The sequence below is a fragment of the Xyrauchen texanus genome, chromosome 7 (assembly GCF_025860055.1).
Source record: "Xyrauchen texanus isolate HMW12.3.18 chromosome 7, RBS_HiC_50CHRs, whole genome shotgun sequence".
Classification (NCBI taxonomy): Eukaryota; Metazoa; Chordata; class Actinopteri; order Cypriniformes; family Catostomidae; genus Xyrauchen; species Xyrauchen texanus.
In genome coordinates, this window is record NC_068282.1 from 1,838,462 (window position 1) to 1,864,952 (window position 26,491).

The window sequence follows — 26,491 nt, forward strand, 5'->3', positions numbered from 1 at the left end:
TCCAACGTACAAGGACATGTTTAAGAAAAATACTGCGTGGAAAGGTGTATCTGAGATCGCAGGGATTTTATGGACCCAGACAGACCGGCGTTTGCGTTTTCACCGCAGATAAACAGCCGCTATGGCAAAGAGCACGCCTTGTTTCTCATTCATCTTTGATATAAAGCATTTTATGTACCGATTCCATTTATATTTAGTCTTTTCCCTCCAAAATGTTTGTTTTTAGTGCCAAGAAAAGAGATTCGCTGTCAACAGCAATGGAATGACATCCGTGAATGTCATTTATAAACGTTACTAGGCAACCAGTAGTGGGAACGCCCACTAGCGACTTCACCGCCAGCCACTGGCGACCTGCAGCGACAAAGTCGCTGGCAGTGTGAACGCAGCTTAAGAGAGGACCACCTATCGCAAGCGGCAATACTGGCTGAGATACCCAGATCCCCTGTGAAAAGCACTATTAAAATGAGTCTATTCCAGCTTTACATTAGTGATGTGAAAGGACATGAACACATCTGGAATAGCAAAATAATGACACGGCAGCATGTGAAAATGTATTTTTATTGTACATATCTCATGAGCTCATTGAGTGTGTACACAACGGTTATGCTACATAATCATCAAAAGCTATATATATGGCATTCAATGGTTCAAAACATGCCGGCAAGCGTTTACTTTTCTTAAGAAGAAAAATAAAAGACAGCATTTGTGAAAAAACAGCAGTTATGGATTATATCTGAGAGCAAGTCGAGTAAACAGAAGTATGGCGGTTTTGGAACATGCTGGTGACAAAATGACATTTGCTAAAGTCATGGTGAGTTAGCGGTGAACCAAGCTGCTGTAAAACATCATTGTTGTCAGTGTGAATCATGTAAGAGATAGAAAAGAAACGTAAGGCTCTCTGGATGTGACATGCGCGGCCCGTGTAGCATTGCTCACCTCTCTGACATGCGCGGCCCGTGTAGCATTGCTCACCTCTCTTGTTGTTTGGAGATACAGACATGGACAACCTTGTTTACTACAAACAAATGTTAAAATTCAAAGTACAAAAGTTTTGGTCCATCTTGAGGATCTTGATTTACTTTAGACAATTTAGAGAGTAAATAATATAATAAAATGCACAATGCAATGCAATATATATCGCGTTGATCTATTACAGTGATTTTTGGCGTTACTATATTACGTATTTCCTGTAATAATGGGCATAAACTATGAATCAGTTATTGGAAATAAATCATCGATAAATGTTACAAACTTTGTCGCACTGAAATTGAATTTACCGACAACGTGTAGGGTCCGAGTCATGAACGGTTTAGGCAAAAAACGTTCAGTACATAGATATTTGCCCATCTCCCCAATTTTAGTTTTCTTGCATTGTCAGATTTTTTTAAAATGCTTATTTTTGCGCATATTTATGTGCATGTAAACGCCCTCAATGTGTGTTTAAGTTGCATCAAGCCCGACAGATGTCTTATTCAACCAATGGGTCAGTAATTCACTCCATTATTTTATGTTGCTTCATTACACTGCGCTTTTGTATTCCAGTCAAAATATCTACAAATTATTAAAATTACATCAGTTTTCTTGAGAAGCAAAATGTCATAAGCTACAAAGTCTTATTTTCAGGGAAATCTGAATTAAGCTCACCCCATTGGCAAATATAGTTTTTTTTAAAACATAAACCTCATTAAATTGAGTTCAGTTTCTCTGAAAACAAGACAGGGGACCCTATTTAAAAAATGTGCAAGCGTTAAACGCAGCGCATTGCCTTTAGTCGTAAGTGCAAAGTCAATGGGCAAGGGCGTGAAGTTTTGGTATTTTCGTGCAAGCACGTGCCAAGTCTAGGCGAGTTTGGCGAAAACGCACAACGTGCAAAAAAGCTGGATCAAGTGCAATTTAATTCTGAGGTTCTTCCAGCGCCTGCATCCTTTATATAGTCCATTCCCTCAAGCGCCAACGTTAATAAGAAGTTGTTAGTGTAAATGGACTAGAAAGTACAGAAATTTGGACTTTTTATGTGTGCATTAACTGCGTCCTTCAATGTTAGTGAAACACATCGAAAATGTGATTCTCATCAGGATTTGGATGTATGGAGGATGTCATTATTGTTAATCATTTTGATCTTTTAACAGTGATTGTATCGGCACGCACTTCCCTTCTACTGGTTGATGAAACGAAGAAATTCAACTTCAATTCAAATTACACTTCAAACGAAACAAAAATATAGTCAAAGTAACACAGTGGTCAAAGAAATCATACCAATTCCATTGGTATGATTGTCTTTTTCCAGAGAAATCTACCAAACTTTAGCAATGTTTATGATTTTAGCAAGAAAAACGAGTCGCCAATGGGGCAAGAAAAAATTTGATTCAAAGGTAAAACAAGCTTATTTTTCTTTCACCATTGGCACATAGTTTTTTCTTGTTTTAAGCATAAAACCCACCAAATTTGGTTAGAATTCTCTGAAAGCAAGACTTCTTGTTTTAAGGGTCTTTAGCCTACAATGCCGAAACTCTAATTGCCGCTACGCTTCAGTGTGAACGCTGTAAACTGATCATATGGGTGGCAAAATAAATATGTGCCACTAATGTGTGCGATGTTAAACCGCTTTTAGCTTGTCTGTTAGCTTATGCCAGTTTGAAATTCCACGCTGGTTTATGCTGGTTTGGTCTGGTCTAGCTAGTGGACCAGCAAAAATGGTCTAGTGAAGCTGGTCAACCATCATGGTCTTTCTGTTGATGCTGGTCGACCACGCAAGTATTTGCTGGTTAAGCTAGTTAAGTGGTGCAGCGTCCAGCTTGTCCTTCAAGAAGAGTTAACTAACTCAACTATACCTAAGATTTAAGTTACTTTGTGTAAGGGTTCATGCAGATATCCAAAACCTGTATGCATTGCTTTCAATCACTTCAGAGGTTGGTTGAGAGTTTGTTAGCCTATGTTAAAGTGTAGATCTATAAACGCATGATGTGATGGTTCAAAGTCTATAACTTGTAAACTAAAAGTGTGACCGCATTTCAAGAGTACATTCACAATCTTCATTAACGCATAACAGAAAACACACAAGACTGCGCCGGCATTACCAAAGGCAATAGGAACAATATTTTCAGACCAAACAAGGCAGCTGTGACAATAATCAAATGCAAATGGCCGATGTTTACAGATGTCACTGGGGGTTTTCTGTACTGCATTCATTCTGCCACTTTTTAAGCATCTTGCACATACACTCACCTAAAGGATTATTAGGAACACCTGTTCAATTTCTCATTAATGCAATTATCTAATCAACCAATCACATGGCAGATGCTTCAATGCATTTAGGGGTGTGGTCCTGGTCAAGACAATCTCCTGAACTCCAAACTGAATGTCAGAATGGGAAAGAAAGGTGATTTAAGCAATTTTGAGCGTGGCATGGTTGTTGGTGCCAGACGGGCCGGTCTGAGTATTTCACAATCTGCTCAGTTACTGGGATTTTCACGCACAACCATTTCTAGGGTTTACAAAGAATGGTGTGAAAAGGAAAAACATCCAGTATGCGGCAGTCCTGTGGGCCGAAAATGCCTTGTTGATGCTAGAGGTCAGAGGAGAATGGGCCGACTGATTCAAGCTGATAGAAGAGCAACTTTGCCTGAAATAACCACTCGTTACAACCGATGTATGCAGCAAAGCATTTGTGAAGCCACAACACGCACAACCTTGAGGCGGATGGGCTACAACAGCAGAAGACCCCACCGGGTACCACTCATCTCCACTACAAATAGGAAAAAGAGGCTACAATTTGCAAGAGCTCACCAAAATTGGACAGTTGAAGACTGGAAAAATGTTGCCTGGTCTGATGAGTCTCGATTTCTGTTGAGACATTCAGATGGTAGAGCCAGAATTTGGCATAAACAGAATGAGAACATGGATCCATCATGCCTTGTTACCACTGTGCAGGCTGGTGGTTGTGGTGTAATGGTGTGGGGGATGTTCTCTTGGCACACTTTAGGCCCCTTAGTGCCAATTGGGCATCGTTTAAATGCCACGGCCTACCTGAGCATTGTTTCTGACCATGTCCATCCCTTTATGGCCACCATGTACCCATCCTCTGATGGCTACTTCCAGCAGGATAATGCACCATGTCACAAAGCTCGAATCATTTCAAATTGGTTTCTTGAACATGACAATGAGTTCACTGTACTAAAATGGCCCCCACAGTCACCAGATCTCAACCCAATAGAGCATCTTTGGGATGTGGTGGAACGGGAGCTTCGTGCCCTGGATGTGCATCCCACAAATCTCCATCAACTGCAAGATGCTATCCTATCAATATGGGCCAACATTTCTAAAGAATGCTTTCAGCACCTTGTTGAATCAATGCCACGTAGAATTAAGGCAGTTCTGAAGGTGAAAGGGGGTCAAACACAGTATTAGTATGTGTTCCTAATAATCCTTTATATGAGTGTAAATACAAACATCAGGCGGCTTCATTAGCGCCTTTGTCTTCTCATGAATCCACAACAAGTAACAGATATAAACAGCATTAAAGGGAGTGTAAGAGAAAGTATGTGGCCACTGGTGGATATTTACAGTAAAACAGGCTGTATGGAAGACAGAATGGTGCGAACTACACTATCGTCTTTAGAGATGTGCACTTCAGTGATCTGACAAATACAAATCTTGCCTGTGTAAAGTGTGTTAGTACAGTACATTGGACACAGATGACCGTGTAAGTGTGACCAGTATTTGACCAGTACTTCATTATGGTTTCAACCAATCCAGTAACCAATAGAAAAGGCAAAAAAACACCAAATACATTAGAACAAGACTGATAAGGCAAAAAGACTCGTGCATTTTCATGTGTTCTCAGTGATATCAGTGCATTAAAAATGGTTGTTTCCACTAACAAAAGTGGAAACTAAATGGACAATCAAACAAGTTATGTTGGTTTACTTCATACTACAAATGGCCGTCAAAATGTTTAAAGACGTGATGTGATTGAAATTAACTGTAAATTTAAATTTCTAATTGATCAACATGCAAATGATTAAATCGGGGATTATGCAAAAAATGGTAAACTTTAGAGAAAGTTATATTCGATATTTCATAGTTAAAGTTTCAGTGTGGTACACTGCAAAAAATGATTTTCAAAACATGTATTTTTGTCTTGTTTTCCAGTAAAAATATCGAAAATTTGTAAAAAATTTGATTTATTTTCTTGACAAGCAATTTGGCGAAAGATTTTAAGTCTTGCTTTGAGAGAAATTTATTTAGCTTTATGCTTAAAACAAGAAAAAAAATGTTTGCCAATGGGCAGGGATGGATTACCAACCGGGCCAATGAGGCCAGTGCCCAGGGGCCCTTGACTGCCAGGGGGGGCCCTGGGCTTTAAGGTTGCGCAATCCAGTTTGGCGATCCCCTTGCTCGGAACACGCCCCTTAAGAACAAAATTTCTTAAGTCCACTTAATTTTGTCAGATTTATCTTAAAACAAGACTTGATATCTAATCCCATTTTACCTGTCAAGTAAATCCCGTTTTAAGAATGTTTCGATAATTTTACAGGAAAACAAGACAAAAATACTTTAGATGTGTATTAAGGGAATATTTTGATATAATTAAGTGACCTGGCTTTAAAAAGTCACGATTGTAAAAATTCACAAGCTGTCGTAAAGTACATTCACAAGCGAACATGTATGACATAGTATGAGATAGTACTACAGGGATTCTTCCAACCTGGTCTCTTAAAATCACGTTACTAGAACTACATTTGTGCTATATGATTTTTACATCACTTCAGTTTCCTGGTGAAATGAACACTAGAGGCGCTACAACAACAATTACTTTTATTCCCTTTCATACAAATAACGAATAAAACTGCCGTTACTTACTTTTCAGCGTTATGACATCTAAACACTTTTACTATAGCGCATGACTCATTTTAACGGTTGCATTACATAATCAACTACATTTACAAGCTTGTTCGTGTGTGATTAAATTGCGCGGGAGCTCAACTGAGAGAGCGTTGCACTTGTGACGTAAAGGAGCAGGGTACGAGTCCCGAAGAGCACACGAGTCGACACGTGACCCCCAAAGTGTCACAGAAGCACCACAAATTGACACAATTGTGTTTTTCGTCTCACATTTGCTTTTTATGACACTATCGGTTAGGTTTATTGTTGAGCGTTAACCTTAAAAAAACGCAACTCGCTTTTAGCGCCACACTGTGGACATTTCAACTCGAAACTGTCGCGATTCGTGTTATGAACCACGTAATGTCATTTGCAGCAGTCATGTAATTTTCATGAGATCAGGCTGGACACTTCTTAACAGGAAACTTCACCTCAGAATGAAAATTCTGTCATTATTTACAAGTTGCGGAAGCTTTAAGCATATTAAAACTAGCGTTTGGTTAAAATACATATAGCGTTTGGCCTCAATGACGTCAAACCTAAAGGCGCCATTTTTAATTGAACACAAGCATGAATGAGATTTAAGAGCATCGACGTAGGGCAAGATGTCAAGTGAAAAATGACTTACATTTTGATCTGTTTCTCACACAAAGCTACAAAAGACTTGGAATATAGAATACAAGTCAATTGGAGGACTTTTATGCTGCTTTTTTGGTCCTTTTAGGAGCTTGATAGAAAAGGAGGAGACTCTTCAAACATCTCCTTTTGTGCTCTACAGAAACAAATGACAACATACAGATATGGAACAACAAGGAGTAAATAATGACAGATTTTTTGGGTCAACCACTGCAAAAATAATCTTTTCTGTATTTATGTGGTTGAAATATCGAATCATCCTTAAAACAAGAATAAAATGACTTGAGAAGCAAAATTGGCATGAGATATTAAGTCTTGTGTTCAGAGAAATCGAACAAAAATTGGTGGGATTTATGCTTGAAACAAGTAAAAGCTATTTACCAATGGTGTAAGAAAAATAAACTTGTTTGTCCTTTGAATCAAGTTTTTAATCTTACACCATTGGCAAATCGTTTTTTCGTGTTATAAGAAAAAACGTAACAACAATTTTTTATATTTTCCTGAAAGCAAGACAAAATATCTTATGTCATTTGGCTTCACAAGTAAATGTGTCTTGTTTTAAGAAAGAAAAACAAGACAAAAATATTCAACAATACTATTTTTTGCAATGTAACCCTTTGCAGTGAGTGTCCAAACATGGTTGACGTGTGACTGAACGTGTTCTTACAGATGAAAATGCATCAGGTATGAAGTGTCCTCCTCATGCTCCCATCTCAAAATGTCTTTTTAGCATTCTTACGTTTACATCATCCTTTTCAGCCGTTTGGCAAGGTATGAGCGAATGGATAAGCAAGTACTTGGTTCCCAAAGTCATCGCTGGCACTTCTGCGTTTCACAGACTTCTTGAGTTCTGCTTGTCCAATCTTTAGTAATAGACTTCAGCGGTTGGCATCACCACCTTTCTTCTGTTCCCAGAGCTGTGCTTGTGAGATTTAACAGTGCTTTTAAAACACTGGTGCCCACAAATTCAGCTTTACGCCCAGTCCAGCATGTTCTTTGCTCTAGGAGCTGCTCTCGGTTGGATCGAATCCCACTTTGAGACCTTCCTTCTAGACTTACTTGGGTCCAGACCAGCCTCTGTCACCGTATGCGCCGTCACCAGTTGCGGAATGGGGAGATAGGGCGCACAGATCGGAGTCCGTGTCTGACTCGCCCTCGGCAATGTAGGGCCTCCGTTTAGCGCAACGCGACACGCCACTAAAGTAGGCGTTGTTGAGGAAGTCCAGGTTCTCCTTGGGCTGCGAGATGCTGAAGCCACTGAAGGAACGTTCCAGTTCTTCGTGGTCCACCGAGGGGATGGATAACGAGGTGTCGCTCTCGGCTTCGGCCTGCTGTGGTGAAAGAGCCAACGGTCGCCCATCCTCAACCCTGTTTTCACCCCCACGAGAATGGTGCTGTGCAGCACCGCGAGAGCTTCCGTTGTGCCCGCCCGAGGAGCGCTCGTGGACTGGAGGTGGAGGGATACGGACTAGAGATGGGTCGCCTATGGGTGACTTGCCCTGGCTGCCCTGTTGGCTAGGATCAGGGAGGGTGTGAGGGTGCCAGGATGTTGAGGGTGGGCAGTGGTGGTTGATACAAGCCGAGGGAGGCGGGTCGAAGTTCTTCTGGCCAGTGGAGCTGTTGGAGCGGATGATTTTGGTGATGGAGCCGCTCTTCTCCATTTGGTCCATTGGACTGTGGTATGGAGGAGCTGGGTCAGGCTCCTTAGAAGCAAAGTAAGCGTCCGTCTCAGACTGCGGGATGCCCATTCGCTGGATGTAGATGTTCACAAGGAAATCCAGTTTTCGCTCCATTGACATCACCTGCAAGAGAGGAATATCATATTATCTTTTGCTTGGAAAGAAACATGTCTGCTAGCTCTGAGATCATCTATATGCTAGTGTACTCTTTAACAGTTGACAAAATAAACTCAATTTAAAGGGGACCTATTATGCAAAATTCACTTTGTACATAAATGTGAGTGGGCAGTGTGTGTACACAACCACCCTACAATGTTAAAAGTCCACCCACTCCTCTTTCTTATATTTCTATTAATCAAAAACAGTGTGTCAAAATGAACGCTTTTCGTTTCTGCTCTAAAGTGACATCACGTTAGATCAAGCCACGCCCACGACCAGTGACGGACTCCTCCCTATTATCATAGCTCCTGCTATCAAGACGCTGTCAGTCATATTGGTTCTGATTTGTTGTTGCGGTAGTAACCGAAGCACAAGCTGTTAAGGCACAGCCCTCTTCCAGAAAGGGGGCGGGGAGCAACAGCTCATTTGCATTTAAAGAGACACACACAAAATCAGCATGTTCCACCCAAAAAGAGGCATTTATAACATGGTATAATAAATGATCCATAGGGTATTTTGATCTGAAACCTCACAGACACTTTCTGGGGACACCTGAGACTTATATTACATCTTGGAAAAAGGGGTATAATAGGTCTCCTTTAAAGTTAGATAGTTAGTTTAGTTATCTTGTTTTAAGAATGTTTAGATATTTTTACTAGAAAACAAGACAGAAATACTAATTAAGATTTCAATTAATTGTACAACAAATACAGTAGTCAGGATATACTAGTAAGACAACTCTCACAAAGTATAATGAAAACATTTATTTAAATGTGGTAAAAATAAAAACATTTAAAATACATATAAAAAATTAAATACTGTATGCTTATTATATAAAATTGTATAAAATTATTTAAACAATTTTATAAAAAGAATTAGGGCTGTGTTGATTTTTACCTTTTGTTTGATTGTACGCACCTCTATTTTAACTAGTTTTTCTTAACTTTATAAAGAAATTTTATTTGGTTTTCACAGTTTTATACACAAGTGTAAATTTATGTCTATAAAGCCTCTATTTGCACTTTTTTGTAAAGATGTAAAATATTATTTAAATACTCTTTGTACCTCCAACAACTCCAAAGCATTGAAAAGCATTGCACTATATAATGAATATAATGTCTCGGCATTATTGTAAAATATATCTGTAGTATTGTGTACAATGTGGCTTGTTTAAAAAAAAAAAACGCAGGTTAAAGATAACTATGTATAATTATTTCATCATTATATATTGAATTATTGTTATATGAGGGGTAGATATTTGTATGTGCGATTAATCGAGATTAATTAATCAGGACACCATGTAATTCATTTGATTAAAAATTGTAATCCATTGACAGCCCTAAAAAAAATTGAAAAATTCATAATTTTATTAAAAAACTTTTTTTATACAGAGTTTTTAAAAATTCTCTTTAAAACTAAAATAATTACTTGAGAAGCAAAACTGACATCACTCTAAATATTAAGTCTTGTTTTCTAGAGAAATCTAGCTAGATTTGTTGGGGGTCATGGTTAAAACAAGTAAAGAAAACTATTTGCCATCGAGTTTTATTTGAATTTTAAATGACCATATTTATTAATCTGAAATCAACAGAAATATTTTGTTGTTTTCCCATTTTCCATATATTGGTCCCAAATTATGATATCGTAACTATAGTAGACGTATGTGAAACGGCACTGACCCAAAAGAGCAGATCTATCCTAGTACCTCTCTGAACAATAACTGACCTGTTTCTCGACTTTCCCGAGTCGACCCATCATGCTGGGGTCTTCAGGCAGATCTCCTTCTGTGCTGGCTTTCGGACGATCTTTATCTGTGACCGGAGCCCCTCTACCAACAATCTGATCCACTCTAATAATTAATTTACAAAGAGGAAACATCGAGAATACGAACCTGACAACTCATCAAGTGTCATCAAAATCTACAGTAATGTGTAAAACATTAAAAGAGGGAAAAAAGTGAAACAATACAAATCCCTTTTTTGATAGTAACCAACTGTTACATACACCATATTTCTTTATATTAGTATTTTAAGTCCAATGTATATCATATTTTTGTTATAAAATTCACAAAATTAATAAATACTTCCTTTACAAATGTATCTATGGCATTGCTGTCAGTCACCTTACCAATAATAAACCAATATTATCATAAAAGATGTATATATTGGCCATCTAAAGAAATCATCGTGAGATATAAATGAAGGCATGCAGAGGGCGGGGTATGATAATGAGTGGGCGTGTCCACACACAGATAGACAGAGGGGATTGGACAGAAAGAGCCAGGCCCACCAGACAGAGGTTTTCTGTTGATATCCGCCAATGTGAGATCACAAAAATGTTGTCTTTATTGGCATACTTCCTCATATGCCAATACCCTTAAAACTTTGTTTTAAAATAACCACTTCGTGTGCTCAGCAGAACAGTGAAAATCAAGCATGCCCCGCTGATATCGTGAAAACAGCACTTCTATAGAAGTACAGAAATAAATATTTAACAAATAAGATTGCTATGCTTCTGATATTATAGATGGTTATTGTGCATTACATGCAATACTTTAAATAATGCTAGGCCAGCATGCATAGGTAAGCAAGGCTAAATACAACGAAATAAAGATTTGGACGTGTGCGTCTCCATTTGCTGCTTTATGCGGCTCACTATCCATATTCATTCAGCGGTGCAGGCAGACTAGCTTCACCAGTTTGTGTTCAGCTACATAACTAGTAACTTGCCCATATGTGATATCTAGTTCTCCTGCTCTTCTCTCCACCAAAGGTCACTGTAAAACACTTGTAATTAGTTCTAGTACCAGTAAAGGTCAGGAAGTTAATTAAGAGTTTATTAGCAAAGCCAACTCATTGGAAGCTGCCTCGAGTGTTTAGTATTGATGGAAAAACCATCCAGCTAGTGACCTAAATGTAGTGCAAGAAGGTATTATAGTTTACATGAGTATTTGTGTCTAGTTTTCCAGTAAAAACATAAAAAAATTCTTAACAAAAGATTAACATCACTACTAACTTTAGAAGCGTTTATGCCTAAAACAAGGAATACAAAAGATGTAAACAACACCATTTTTCTTCTCAACTTCAGGTATCTTGTTTTAAGGATGTTTAGACATTTTTACTGGAAAAAGAGAAAAATATAATTTAAGAAAATGGCTTTTTAGAACGTTTACATTGCAAAAAATAATTTCTTACGGAGAGGTTTTGTCTTATTTACTTGCAAATCAGAATAAGATATTAAGAATTGTTTTTAGACAAATCTAACTAAATTTAGTGCTTTTATGCTTAAAACATGAACAAATTAAATAAAAATAAAATATTTGCCAATATGGTAAGAAAAAAATGTATTCAAAGGGTAAATGTGTTTATTAGCCCACTGTCAAACTTTTATTTTTTTATTTTTAAAGAATATAAAACTCTAAATTTTTATAGATTTATCTAAAAACAATACTTAATATCTAATGTCATTTTGATTCACAAGTGATTTTTTTTTCTTCTTGTTTTAAGGATATTTAGATATTTCTATCGGGAAATACGACAAAACTTCTCAGTATGAAAATTATTATATTTTGTCATGTATACATTGTATTTTTTCCAGTAAAAATGTCTAAACATCCTTAAAACAAGATGCCTATAATAATAATAAGATTTGTTTACATCTTGAATTAAGTGCATTTTTCTTAGCCCTTTTGCAAATTGTTTGACCTTATTTTATGCGTACATGTCACCAATTTTTGTTGGATTTATGCTTAAAAATAAATAAAAACCTACTTGTCAATATGGTAATTTGTTTAACCTAATTTAAAATGCATGTCTATTCTCAATAAACAACTCTTAATATCTTATTAAAAGATTTAGGCCCCATTTTTACTGGAAAAAATACAATGTATACATGACAAAATATAATAATTTTCATACTGAGAAGTTTTGTCGTATTTCCCGATAGAAATATCTAAATATCCTTAAAACAAGAAGAAAAAAAAATCACTTGTGAATCAAAATGACATTAGATATTAAGTATTGCTTTTAGATAAATCTATAAAAATTTAGAGTTTTATATTCTTTAACAAATAAAACAATAAAAGTTTGACAGTGGGCTAATAAACACATTTACCCTTTGAATACATCTTTTTCTTACCATATTGGCAAATATTTTATTTTTATTTAATTTGTTCATGTTTTAAGCATAAAAGCACTAAATTTAGTTAGATTTGTCTAAAAACAATTCTTAATATCTTATTCTGATCTACAAGTAAATAAGACAAAACCTCTCCAGTAAGAAATTATGTTTTGCAATGTAAACGTTCTAAAAAGCCATTTTCTTAAATTATATTTTTCTCTTTTTCCAGTAAAAATGTCTAAACATCCTTAAAACAAGATGCCTATAATAATAATAAGATTTGTTTACATCTTGAATTAAGTGCATTTTTCTTAGCCCTTTTGCAAATTGTTTGACCTTATTTTATGCGTACATGTCACCAATTTTTGTTGGATTTATGCTTAAAAATAAATAAAAACCTACTTGTCAATATGGTAATTTGTTTAACCTAATTTAAAATGCATGTCTACTCTCAATAAACAACTCTTAATATCTTATTAAAAGATTTAGGCCTAGTCCGCACTAATACGTTTTCGTTGGAAAACGCGTCATTTTCGCTCCGTTTTGGCCTTCCGTTCACACCGAGTCCGAGACAGCGTTTTTGTCCGTGAAAACGGCGCTTTTTGAAAACGCACTCCAAAGTGGATACATTTGAAACGCCGTTTTCGCGCTGCAGTGTGGACTGTGGTAACGGACGCTTTGGAAAACGATAACGCATTTTTAGTCATGTGATCTAACCAACCAAAACAATCAAGATGGCGGCCGGTGTTATAGCGGCGCTGTTGTGCCTGAAACTCACTTTGATAGCGTTGTTAAAAAATAAATGTTACTTTGTACAACCTTCACATTGCGATCCTTCAATGGCGAAGGGAAGTTTACACGGAATTGGTGTCCGGTGACGGAACACAAGGACAATTGCGTTTCAGACCGTACATGCAGTGGGGATTTCCCGCATGCGCAGTGACACGATGTAAGCGTTTTCAAACGTTTCAGTGTGGACGAGCAACTTTTGGAAAACACTTGAAAACGTTAGTGTGGACGGAGAGTGTTTTGAAACGAAAACTTGAGAAGAGCAATTATATTAAGATTTGTTTACATCTTGAATTAAATGCATTTTTCTTAGCCCTTTGGCAAATTGTTTTATCTTATTTTATGTGTAAATGTCACCAATTTTTGTTGGATTTATGCTTAAAACTAGAAGAACCCCCCACTTATCAATATGGTAATTCTTTAACCTAATTTGCATGCCTATTCTCTTAAAAAAATAAAATAAGAATAAATAAATAAAAATTGATGTTTGTGTTTACATCTGGAAGATGTATTTTTTTGATTGATTGCTCATCTGCAATACAAAATACATTCTTCTCTTTTAAGATGTTTATCAGATGTTCATTAAAATGTAATGCTTTCCAGATGAAATGCTCTTATGCAGACATCTCGAAGATGAACAGGTGCTATCTGGGTTTAGATATTTTTACTGAAAACCAGATAAAACTGCTTTTTGCAGTGTGTACTGTAAGTTTCAGCTTGAAAATATGTCGCACCGGTGGAGAGAGACGCTTTTATCCAAAGCAACTTACAGTGCACTTATTACAGGGACAATCCCCCCGGAGCAACCTGGAGTTAAGTGCCTTGCTCAAGGACACAATGGTGGTGGCTGTGGGGATCGAACCAACGACCTTCTGAGTACCAGTTATGTGCTTTAGCCCACTACACCACCAACACCAACTGTTACCTCCCCCTAGACTGGGCAGGATGTGGCCTCCGCAGGGTCTTTTCCCCCTGAAAGAATAGGACCGGGAATGACTGCCTTCCCTGATGTGTTTCATAGCTTTAAGATAGCCCCAGCTGATTCACGTTCTATGTGAGAGAAAAGGCCGCGGCTGCTGGGCTTGCTCCCATGGTAGTCATGTAGCACCTGTTCCCCCCTCAGGGGTGCAGGGAACCTAAGGACTGTATGTGACATCTCTTTGGGGGCATTGGGGAGGGCTACGTGCAGCCGACACAGTTGCCTCTAGCACGCGGTAGCCTGCTTGCACCTGTCTCGACAGTTCACGTAACACGGTCAGTGCGCGCCGTTTTTAGATGGGACCCCTTGTGTCACTTCATTCGACACAGCGTCATGGTTACTATTGTAACCTCCGTTCCCCGAGGGAAGGAACAAGACGTTGTGTCCCTCCTGCCACAGCACTAGACCTACCACTGTAAATGGCCGTACCTTATTTTCGGCTCCTCAGTGCAAAATCCTGACTGGCACTCGCTGCCCCGCTTCCCTTTATACCCGTATGTCCGGCGGGGCATGCAAATTCTGTCTGCCAACTTGACATTGGCCTTTTCTCAGGTTCAGAGGTACGTTTGGCGTCCCAGGAAGACCCCTTGTGTCATTTCGGGAACGGAGGTTACAACAGTAACCTTGACGTTTACAGTGTAAAAAGTTTGAATGTCATTGCATTAGATTTTAAAATATTCTTTTTGTTAAATGGCACTTGCTTTGATATGCTACTACACTTTGCTGTAATGAAATAACCCTGATTTTAACTCAATAAGCAAAATTATTAATGATTCTCAATGGACATATTTGATCAAACGAAACATCACAAAAGCACAAATCATAAACACATTACCTTGAAGAGTTACTGCAACAGTGTTTGGTTTTCTGACAGATATAAACATCAAAGTCACAAACAGCTAGATAACTAGGACATGCAAAATCATAAGAAACCAACCAGTTGAGTAATATTTATGAGAAGAGTGAGAAAGAGAAGAGTGAAGGAGAGATTTGGTTTGTGCATCAGCTCTTGCCTGGATTGCAGGTTTTTAATTCTCGCCAGCATGTCCAGGTGTCCGGCAGAGTACTGCTCGATAACATCCATCACATCATACGGCCGCAGACTCTCTTTAAACTTTCTCTTGGACACCATAAACCGCATAACACTACAGAGACAAAGAAGTCACACACAAAACTTTATAAACAAGAAGTCAGTGAACTGGATGTATATGTTCAAGAACATGTCCAGGTCATGTTTCACCACAAAATCAAAAGAAAGAAATTAGAAATTACATGTTTAATAAATTAAATAAAACCTATTGACAATTAAGAACATTTGTGGGATTTTATTTCTGAAATAGTTTTTTGTTTCCTCGTAATAAGTTTGGCATGCCCTCGCAATGAATTTACCATGGTTTTACTACAGTAACCATATTTGAAACTTTATATTAAAATAGTATTTTCCACCACAAAAACATGGCTACTTATCTCACTTTTCATAGTTACTACCATATTACTATAGTAAAAACATGGTTTCTGTCAATAAAAATAAATAAATAAATAAATGTTACCCTACAACAATCAACAATATTACTATAGAAAAACATATTTTTCAGCAAAAACAATGTTTACTACAGTCTACGATACTGGTAGCACTTTATTATAAGGTTACATTTGTTAACATTAGTAAATACATTAGGTATCATTAACTAACAATTAACAAAATATTTTGTACAGTATTATTCTTTGTTAACGTTAGTTAATAAAAATGCAAATTTTAATTGTTAGTTTATGTTATTTCATAGTACATTAACTAATGTAGACATATACAACTTTAATTAACATTAACCAAGATTAATAAATGCTGTAAAATTATTATTCATTGTTAGTTCATGTTAACTTACTAATTACTAATATAATCACACAATATTGTCACCACAATATTACAATAGTAAACCATAGTTGAATGGTATTTGCATAGTAAAACCATGATACCTACAAAATTATGATTTTTATTACTATAGTTTTCATTTTCCATAGTATTATTACTATGGTTTTACAATGAATATCATGGTAAATATATTGTGAGGGAATGCAAAACTTATTAAGAGGGAATGCAAAACTTATGCGAGGGAACACAAAACTTATAATAAAGGAACGAAAAACTTGTTAAGAGTGAAAGCAAAACTTATAACGAGGGAACGCAAAACTACTATGAGGGAACACAAAACTTACAATGAGGGAACGCAAAACTATTGCGTGGGAACACAACTTATTACGAGGGAAAGCAAAACTATTGCGAGGGAACACAAAAATTATTACGAGTGAAAGCAAAAATGATTATGAGGGAACGCAAAACTTATTATGAAGGAACGCAAAACTATTGCGAGTGAACACAAAACTTATTACGAGGGAACGCAAAACTTATTATGAAGGAACGCAAAACTATTGCGAGGGAACACAAAACTTATTACGAGGGAATGCAAAACTTATTACGAAGGAACGCAAAACTTATTATGAGTGAAAGCAAAAATGATTATGAAGGAACGCAAAACTTATTGCGAGGGAACACAAAACGTATTATGAGGGAACAAAAAACTTATTATGAAGGAACGCAAAACTACTGCGAGGGAACACAAAACTTATAAAGAGGGAACGCAAAACTATTGCGAGGGAACACAAAACTTATTGCGAGGGAACACAAAACTTATTATGAGGGAACGAAAAACGTATTATGAAGGAACGCAAAACTATTGCGAGGGAAGGCAAAACTATTGTGAGGGAACACAAAACTTATTATGAGGGAACGAAAAACTTATTATGAGGGAACACAACTTATTACGAGGGAATGCAAAACTATTGCAAGGGAACATAAAACGTATTACGAGTGAAAGCAAAAATGATTATGAAGGAATGCAAAACTTATTGCGAGGGAAGGCAAAACTATTGCGAGGGAACACAAAACTTATTATGAGGGAACGCAAAACTTATTAAGAAGGAACGCAAAACTATTGCGAGGGAACACAAAACTTATTACGAGGGAACGCAAAACTTATTAAGAAGGAACGCAAAACTATTGCGAGGGAACACAAAACTTATTACGAGGGAATGCAAAACACATTACGAGGGAACATAAAACTCATAGCGAGGGAACACAAAACTTATTACGAGGGAACACAAAAATTATTACGATGGAACGCAAAACTTATTACGAGGTAACACAAAACTTATTACGAGGGAACACAAAACTTATTACGAGGGAACGCGAAACTTATTATGAAGGAACGCAAAACTATTGCGAGGGAACACAAAACTTATTATGAGGGAACGCAAAACTTATTAAGAAGGAACGCAAAACTATTGCGAGGGAACACAAAACTTATTACGAGGGAACGCAAAACACATTACGAGGGAACATAAAACTCATAGCGAGGGAACACAAAACTTATTACGAGGGAACACAAAAATTATTACGATGGAACGCAAAACTTATTACGAGGGAACACAAAACTTATTACGAGGGAACGCAAAACTTATTATGAAGGAACGCAAAACTATTGCGAGGGAACACAAAACTTATTACGAGGGAATGCAAAACTTATTACGAAGGAACGCAAAACTTATTACGAGTGAAAGCAAAAATGATTATGAAGGAACGCAAAACTTGGGAACACAAAACGTATTATGAGGGAACAAAAAACGTATTATGAAGGAACGCAAAACTACTGCGAGGGAACACAAAACTTATAAAGAGGGAACGCAAAACTATTGCGAGGGAACACAAAACTTATTGCGAGGGAACACAAAACTTATTATGAGGGAACGAAAAACGTATTATGAAGGAACGCAAAACTATTGTGAGGGAAGGCAAAACTATTGCGAGGGAACACAAAACTTATTATGAGGGAACGAAAAACTTATTATGAGGGAACACAACTTATTACGAGGGAATGCAAAACTATTGCAAGGGAACACAAAACGTATTACGAGTGAAAGCAAAAATGATTATGAAGGAATGCAAAACTTATTGCGAGGGAAGGCAAAACTATTGCGAGGGAACACAAAACTTATTATGAGGGAACGCAAAACTTATTAAGAAGGAACGCAAAACTATTGCCAGGGAACACAAAACTTATTACGAGGGAATGCAAAACACATTACGAGGGAACATAAAACTCATAGCGAGGGAACACAAAACTTATTACGAGGGAACACAAAAATTATTACGATGGAACGCAAAACTTATTACGAGGTAACACAAAACTTATTACGAGGGAACACAAAACTTATTACGAGGGAACGCGAAACTTATTATGAAGGAACGCAAAACTATTGCGAGGGAACACAAAACTTATTATGAGGGAACGCAAAACTTATTAAGAAGGAACGCAAAACTATTGCGAGGGAACACAAAACTTATTACGAGGGAACGCAAAACACATTACGAGGGAACATAAAACTCATAGCGAGGGAACACAAAACTTATTACGAGGGAACACAAAAATTATTGCGATGGAACGCAAAACTTATTACGAGGGAACACAAAACTTATTACGAGGGAACGCAAAACTTATTATGAAGGAATGCAAAACTATTGCGAGGGAACACAAAACACATTACGAGGGAACATAAAACTCATAGCGAGGGAATGCAAAACTTATTACGAGGGAACACAAAAATTATTACGAGGGAACGCAAAACTTAATATGAGTGAAAGCAAAAATGATTATGAGGGAACGCAAAACTTATTAAGAAGGAACGCAAAACTATTGTGAGTGAACACAAAACTTATTACGAGGGAACGCAAAACACATTACGAGGGAACATAAAACTCATAGCGAGGGAACACAAAACTTATTACGAGGGAACACAAAAATTATTACGATGGAACGCAAAACTTATTACGAGTGAAAGCAAAAATGATTATGAAGGAACGCAAAACTGATTACGAGTGAAAGCAAAAATGATTATGAAGGAACGCAAAACTTATTACGAGTGAAAGCTAAAATGATTATGAAGGAATGCAAAACTTATTACGAGTGAAAGCAAAAATGATTATGAAGGAACGCAAAACTTATTACGAGTGAAAGCTAAAATGATTATGAAGGAATGCAAAACTTATTACGAGTGAAAGCAAAAATGATTATGAAGGAACGCAAAACTTATTACGAGTGAAAGCAAAAATGATTATGAAGGAACGCAAAACTATTGTGAGGGAACAGAAAACTTATTACGAGTGAAAGCAAAAATGATTATGAAGGAACGCAAAACTTATTACGAGTGAAAGCAAAAATGATTATGAAGGAACACAAAACTATTGTGAGGGAACGCAAAACTTATTACGAGTGAAAGCAAAAATGATTATGAAGGAATGCAAAACTATTGTGAGGGAACAGAAAACTTATTACGAGTGAAAGCAAAAATTATTATGAAGGAATGCAAAACCAATTGCGAGGGAACACAAAACTTATTACGAGGGAACACAAAAATTATTACGATGGAACGCAAAACTTATTACGAGGGAACACAAAACTTATTACGAGGGAACACAAAACTTATTAAGAAGGAACGCAAAACTATTGCGAGGGAACACAAAACTTATTACGAGGGAACGCAAAACACATTACGAGGGAACATAAAACTCATAGCGAGGGAATGCAAAACTTATTACGAGTGAAAGCTAAAATGATTATGAAGGAACACAAAACTTATTACGAGTGAAAGTTAAAATGATTATGAAGGAACGCAAAACTATTGTGAGGGAACAGAAAACTTATTACGAGTGAAAGCAAAAATTATTATGAAGGAACGCAAAACCAATTGCGAGGGAACACAAAACTTATTATGAGGGAACGCAAAACTTATTAAGAAGGAACGCAAAACTATTGTGAGGGAACACAAAACTTATTACGAGGGAACGCAAAACACATTACGAGGGAACATAAAACTCATAGCGAGGGAACACAAAACTTATTACGAGGGAACACAAAAATGATTACGATGGAACGCAAAACTTATTACAAGGGAACACAAAACTTATTACGAGGGAACACAAAACTTATTACGAGGGAACACAAAAATTATTACGATGGAACGCAAAACTTATTACAAGGGAACACAAAACTTATTACGAGGGAACACAAAACTTATTACGAGGGAACGCAAAACTTATTATGAAGGAACGCAAAACTATTGCGAGGGAACACAAAACTTATTATGAGGGAACGCAAAACACATTACGAGGGAACATAAAACTCATAGCGAGGGAATGCAAACCTTATTACGAGGGAACACAAAAATTATTACGAAGGAATGCAAAACTTATTACGAGTGAAAGCAAAAATGATTATGAAGGAAAGCAAAACTTATTACGAGTGAAAGCTAAAATGATTATGAAGGAACGCAAAACTTATTACGAGTGAAAGCAAAAATGATTATGAAGGAACGCAAAACTATTGTGAGGGAACAGAAAACTTATTATGAGTGAAAGCAAAAATTATTATGAAGGAATGCAAAACCAATTGCGAGGGAACACAAAACTTATTATGAGGGAACGCAAAACTTATTAAGAAGGAACGCAAAACTATTGCGAGGGAACACAAAACTTATTACGAGGGAACGCAAAACACATTACGAGGGAACATAAAACTCATAGCGAGGGAACACAAAAGTTATTACGAGGGAACACAAAACTTATTACGTGGGGACGCAAAACTTATTACGAGGGAACACAAAACTTATTACGAGGGAACACAAAAATTATTACGATGGAACGCAAAACTTATTACGAGGGAACACAAAACTTATTACGAGGGAACGCAAAACTTATTATGAAGGAACGCAAAACTATTGCAAGGGAACACAAAACTTATTACGAGGGAACGCAAAACACATTACGAGGGAACATAAAACTCATAGCGAGGGAATGCAAAACTTATTACGAGGGAACACAAAAATTATTACGAAGGAACGCAAAACTTATTACAAGTGAAAGCAAAAATGATTGTGAAGGAACGCAAAACTTATTGCGAGGGAACACAAAACGTATTATGAGGGAACGCAAAACTTATTGCAAGGGAACACAAAACTTATTATGAGGGAACGAAAAACGTATTATGAAGGAACGCAAAACTACTGCGAGGGAACACAAAACGTATAAAGAGGGAACGCAAAACTATTGCGAGGGAACACAAAACATATTACGAGTGACAGCAAAAATTATTATGAAGGAACGCAAAACTATTGCAGGAACACAAACGATAAAGAGGGAACGCAAAACTATTGCGAGGAACACAAAACATATTACGAAAGTGACAGCAAAAATTATTATGAAGGAACGCAAAAATCATTGCGAGGATGGCAAAACTATTGCGAGGGAACACAAAACTTATTACGAGGGAATGCAAAACACATTACGAGGGAACATAAAACTCATAGCGAGGAAACACAAAACTTATTACGAGGGAACACAAAAATTATTACGATGGAACGCAAAACTTATTACGAGGGAACACAAAACTTATTACGAGGGAACGCAAAACTTATTATGAAGGAACGCAAAACTATTGCGAGGGAACACAAAACTTATTATGAGGGAACGCAAAACTTAATAAGAAGGAACGCAAAATTATTGTGAGGGAAGGCAAAACTATTGCGAGGGAACGCAAAACTTATAATGAAGGAATGCAAAACTTATTGCGAGGGAACACAAAACTTATAATGAAGGAACGCAAAACTATTGCAAGGGAACAAAAAACTTATTACGAGGGAACGCAAAACTATTGCGAGGGAACATAAAACTCATAGCGAGGGAACACAAAACTTATTACGAGGGAACACAAAAATTATTACGATGGAACGCAAAACTTATAACAAGGGAACACAAAAAACTATTGCGAGGGAACACAAAGCTTATAATGAAGGAACGCAAAACTATTGTGAGGGAACACAAAACTTATAATGAAGGAACACAAAACTATTGTGAGGGAACACAAAACTTATAATGAAGGAACGCAAAACTATTGTGAGGGAACAAAACTTATAATGAAGGAATGCAAAACTATTGCGAGGGAACACAAAACTTATAATGAAGGAACGCAAATCTATTGTGAGGGAACACAAAACGTATAATGAAGGAACGCAAAACTATTGCGAGGGAACACAAAACTTATAATGAAGGAACGCAAAACTATTGTGAGGGAACACAAAACTTATTACGAGGGAACGCAAAACACATTACGAGGGAACATAAAACTTATTACGAGGGAACACAAAACTTATTACGAGGGAACGCAAAACTTATTATGAAGGAACGCAAAACTATTGCGAGGGAACACAAAACTTATTATGAGGGAACGCAAAACACATTACGAGGGAACATAAAACTCATAGCGAGGGAATGCAAACCTTATTACGAGGGAACACAAAAATTATTACGAAGGAATGCAAAACTTATTACGAGTGAAAGCAAAAATGATTATGAAGGAAAGCAAAACTTATTACGAGTGAAAGCTAAAATGATTATGAAGGAACGCAAAACTTATTACGAGTGAAAGCAAAAATGATTATGAAGGAACGCAAAACTATTGTGAGGGAACAGAAAACTTATTACGAGTGAAAGCAAAAATTATTATGAAGGAATGCAAAACCAATTGCGAGGGAACACAAAACTTATTATGAGGGAACGCAAAACTTATTAAGAAGGAACGCAAAACTATTGCGAGGGAACACAAAACTTATTACGAGGGAACGCAAAACACATTACGAGGGAACATAAAACTCATAGCGAGGGAACACAAAAGTTATTACGAGGGAACACAAAACTTATTACGAGGGGACGCAAAACTTATTACGATGGAACGCAAAACTTATTACGAGGGAACACAAAACTTATTACGAGGGAACACAAAAATTATTACGATGGAATGCAAAACTTATTACGAGGGAACACAAAACTTATTACGAGGGAACGCAAAACTTATTATGAAGGAACGCAAAACTATTGCAAGGGAACACAAAACTTATTACGAGGGAACGCAAAACACATTACGAGGGAACATAAAACTCATAGCGAGGGAATGCAAAACTTATTACGAGGGAACACAAAAATTATTACGAAGGAACGCAAAACTTATTACAAGTGAAAGCAAAAATGATTGTGAAGGAACGCAAAACTTATTGCGAGGGAACACAAAACGTATTATGAGGGAACGCAAAACTTATTGCAAGGGAACACAAAACTTATTATGAGGGAACGAAAAACGTATTATGAAGGAACGCAAAACTACTGCGAGGGAACACAAAACGTATAAAGAGGGAACGCAAAACTATTGCGAGGGAACACAAAACATATTACGAGTGACAGCAAAAATTATTATGAAGGAACGCAAAACTATTGCGAGGGAACACAAAACGTATAAAGAGGGAACGCAAAACTATTGCGAGGGAACACAAAACATATTACGAGTGACAGCAAAAATTATTATGAAGGAACGCAAAAATCATTGCGAGGGATGGCAAAACTATTGCGAGGGAACACAAAACTTATTACGAGGGAATGCAAAACACATTACGAGGGAACATAAAACTCATAGCGAGGAAACACAAAACTTATTACGAGGGAACACAAAAATTATTACGATGGAACGCAAAACTTATTACGAGGGAACACAAAACTTATTACGAGGGAACGCAAAACTTATTATGAAGGAACGCAAAACTATTGCGAGGGAACACAAAACTTATTATGAGGGAACGCAAAACTTAATAAGAAGGAACGCAAAATTATTGTGAGGGAAGGCAAAACTATTGCGAGGGAACGCAAAACTTATAATGAAGGAATGCAAAACTTATTGCGAGGGAACACAAAACTTATAATGAAGGAACACAAAACTATTGCAAGGGAACAAAAAACTTATTACGAGGGAACGCAAAACTATTGCGAGGGAACATAAAACTCATAGCGAGGGAACACAAAACTTATTACGAGGGAACACAAAAATTATTACGATGGAACGCAAAACTTATAACAAGGGAACACAAAAAACTATTGCGAGGGAACACAAAGCTTATAATGAAGGAACGCAAAACTATTGTGAGGGAACACAAAACTTATAATGAAGGAACACAAAACTATTGTGAGGGAACACAAAACTTATAATGAAGGAACGCAAAACTATTGTGAGGGAACACAAAACTTATAATGAAGGAATGCAAAACTATTGCGAGGGAACACAAAACTTATAATGAAGGAACGCAAAACTATTGTGAGGGAACACAAAACGTATAATGAAGGAACGCAAAACTATTGCGAGGGAACACAAAACTTATAATGAAGGAACGCAAAACTATTGTGAGGGAACACAAAACTTATTTAGAGGGAACGCAAATCTACTGCGAGGGAACACAAAACTTATAATGAAGGAACGCAAAACTATTGTGAGGGAACACAAAACTTATAATGAAGGAATGCAAAACTATTGTGAGGGAACACAAAACTTATAATGAAGGAACGCAAAACTATTGTGAGGGAACACAAAACTTATTACGAGGGAACGCAAAACTATTGCAAGGGAACACAAAACTTATAATGAAGGAACGCAAAACTATTGCGAGGGAACAAAACTTATAATGAAGGAACGCAAAGCTATTGTGAGGGAACACAAAACTTATAATGAAGGAACGCAAAACTATTGCGAGGGAACACAAAACTTATAATGAAGGAACGCAAATCTACTGCGAGGAAACACAAAATTTATAATGAAGGAACGCAAAACTATTGTGAGGGAACACAAAACTTATAATGAAGGAATGCAAAACTATTGCGAGGGAACACAAAACTTATAATGAAGGAACGCAAAACTATTGTGAGGGAACACAAAACTTATTACGAGGGAACGCAAAACTATTGCGAGGGAACACAAAACTTATTACGAGGGAACACAAAACTTATTACGAGGGAACGCAAAACTTATTATGAAGGAACGCAAAACTATTGCGAGGGAACACAAAATGTATAAAGAGGGAACGCAAAACTATTGCGAGGGAACACAAAACATATTACGAGTGACAGCAAAAATTATTATGAAGGAACGCAAAAATTATTGCGAGGGATGGCAAAACTATTGCGAGGGAACACAAAACTTATTACGAGGGAACGCAAAACACATTACGAGGGAACATAAAACTCATAGCGAGGAAACACAAAACTTATTACGAGGGAACACAAAAATTATTACTATGGAACGCAAAACTTATTACGAGGGAACACAAAACTTATTACGAGGGAACACAAAACTTATTACGAGGGAACTCAAAACTTATTATGAAGGAACGCAAAACTATTGCGAGGGAACACAAAACTTATTATGAGGGAACGCAAAACTTAATAAGAAGGAACGCAAAATTATTGTGAGGGAAGGCAAAACTATTGCGAGGGAACGCAAAACTTATAATGAAGGAATGCAAAACTTATTGCGAGGGAACACAAAACTTATAATGAAGGAACGCAAAACTATTGTGAGGAACAAAAAACTTATTATGAGGGAACGCAAAACTATTACGAGGGAACATAAAACTCATAGCTGAGGAACACAAAACTTATTACTGAGGAACACAAAAATTATTACGATGGAACGCAAAACTTATAACAAGGGAACACAAAAAATTATTGCGAGGGAACACAAAGCTTATAATGAAGGAACGCAAAACTATTGTGAGGGAACACAAAACTTATAATGAAGGAACGCAAAACTATTGTGAGGGAACACAAAACTTATAATGAAGGAACGCAAAACTATTGTGAGGGAACACAAAACTTATAATGAAGGAATGCAAAACTATTGCGAGGGAACACAAAACTTATAATGAAGGAACGCAAAACTATTGTGAGGGAACACAAAACTTATTACGAGGGAACGCAAAACTATTGCGAGGGAACACAAAACTTATAATGAAGGAACGCAAATCTATTGCGAGGGAACACAAAACTTATAATGAAGGAACGCAAAACTATTGCGAGGGAACACAAAACTTATAATGAAGGAACGCAAAACTATTGTGAGGGAACACAAACCGTATAATGAAGGAACGCAAAACTATTGCGAGGGAACACAAAACTTATAATGAAGGAACGCAAAACTATTGTGAGGGAACACAAAACTTATTTCGAGGGAACGCAAATCTACTGCGAGGGAACACAAAACTTATAATGAAGGAACGCAAAACTATTGTGAGGGAACACAAAACTTATAATGAAGGAATGCAAAAC

At 36.9% G+C, this 26,491-nt stretch overlaps 1 protein-coding gene across 5 annotated transcripts in view; it reads right to left on the reverse strand.

Moving 5' to 3' along the window:
* Positions 1-7,574: 7,574 nt before the first annotated feature.
* Positions 7,575-26,491, reverse strand: part of LOC127646468 (potassium voltage-gated channel subfamily KQT member 2) — a 78,832-nt gene continuing 59,915 nt past the window's right edge. For all 5 annotated transcript variants that reach the window (XM_052130158.1, XM_052130156.1, XM_052130157.1 and 2 more), the window contains 3 exons: positions 15,258-15,389; positions 10,083-10,206; positions 7,575-8,321 (listed from right to left, as the gene is read on the reverse strand). In XM_052130158.1, the coding sequence (XP_051986118.1) occupies positions 7,575-8,321; positions 10,083-10,206; positions 15,258-15,389 (1,003 nt within the window). The remainder of the gene's footprint in view (positions 8,322-10,082; positions 10,207-15,257; positions 15,390-26,491) is intronic.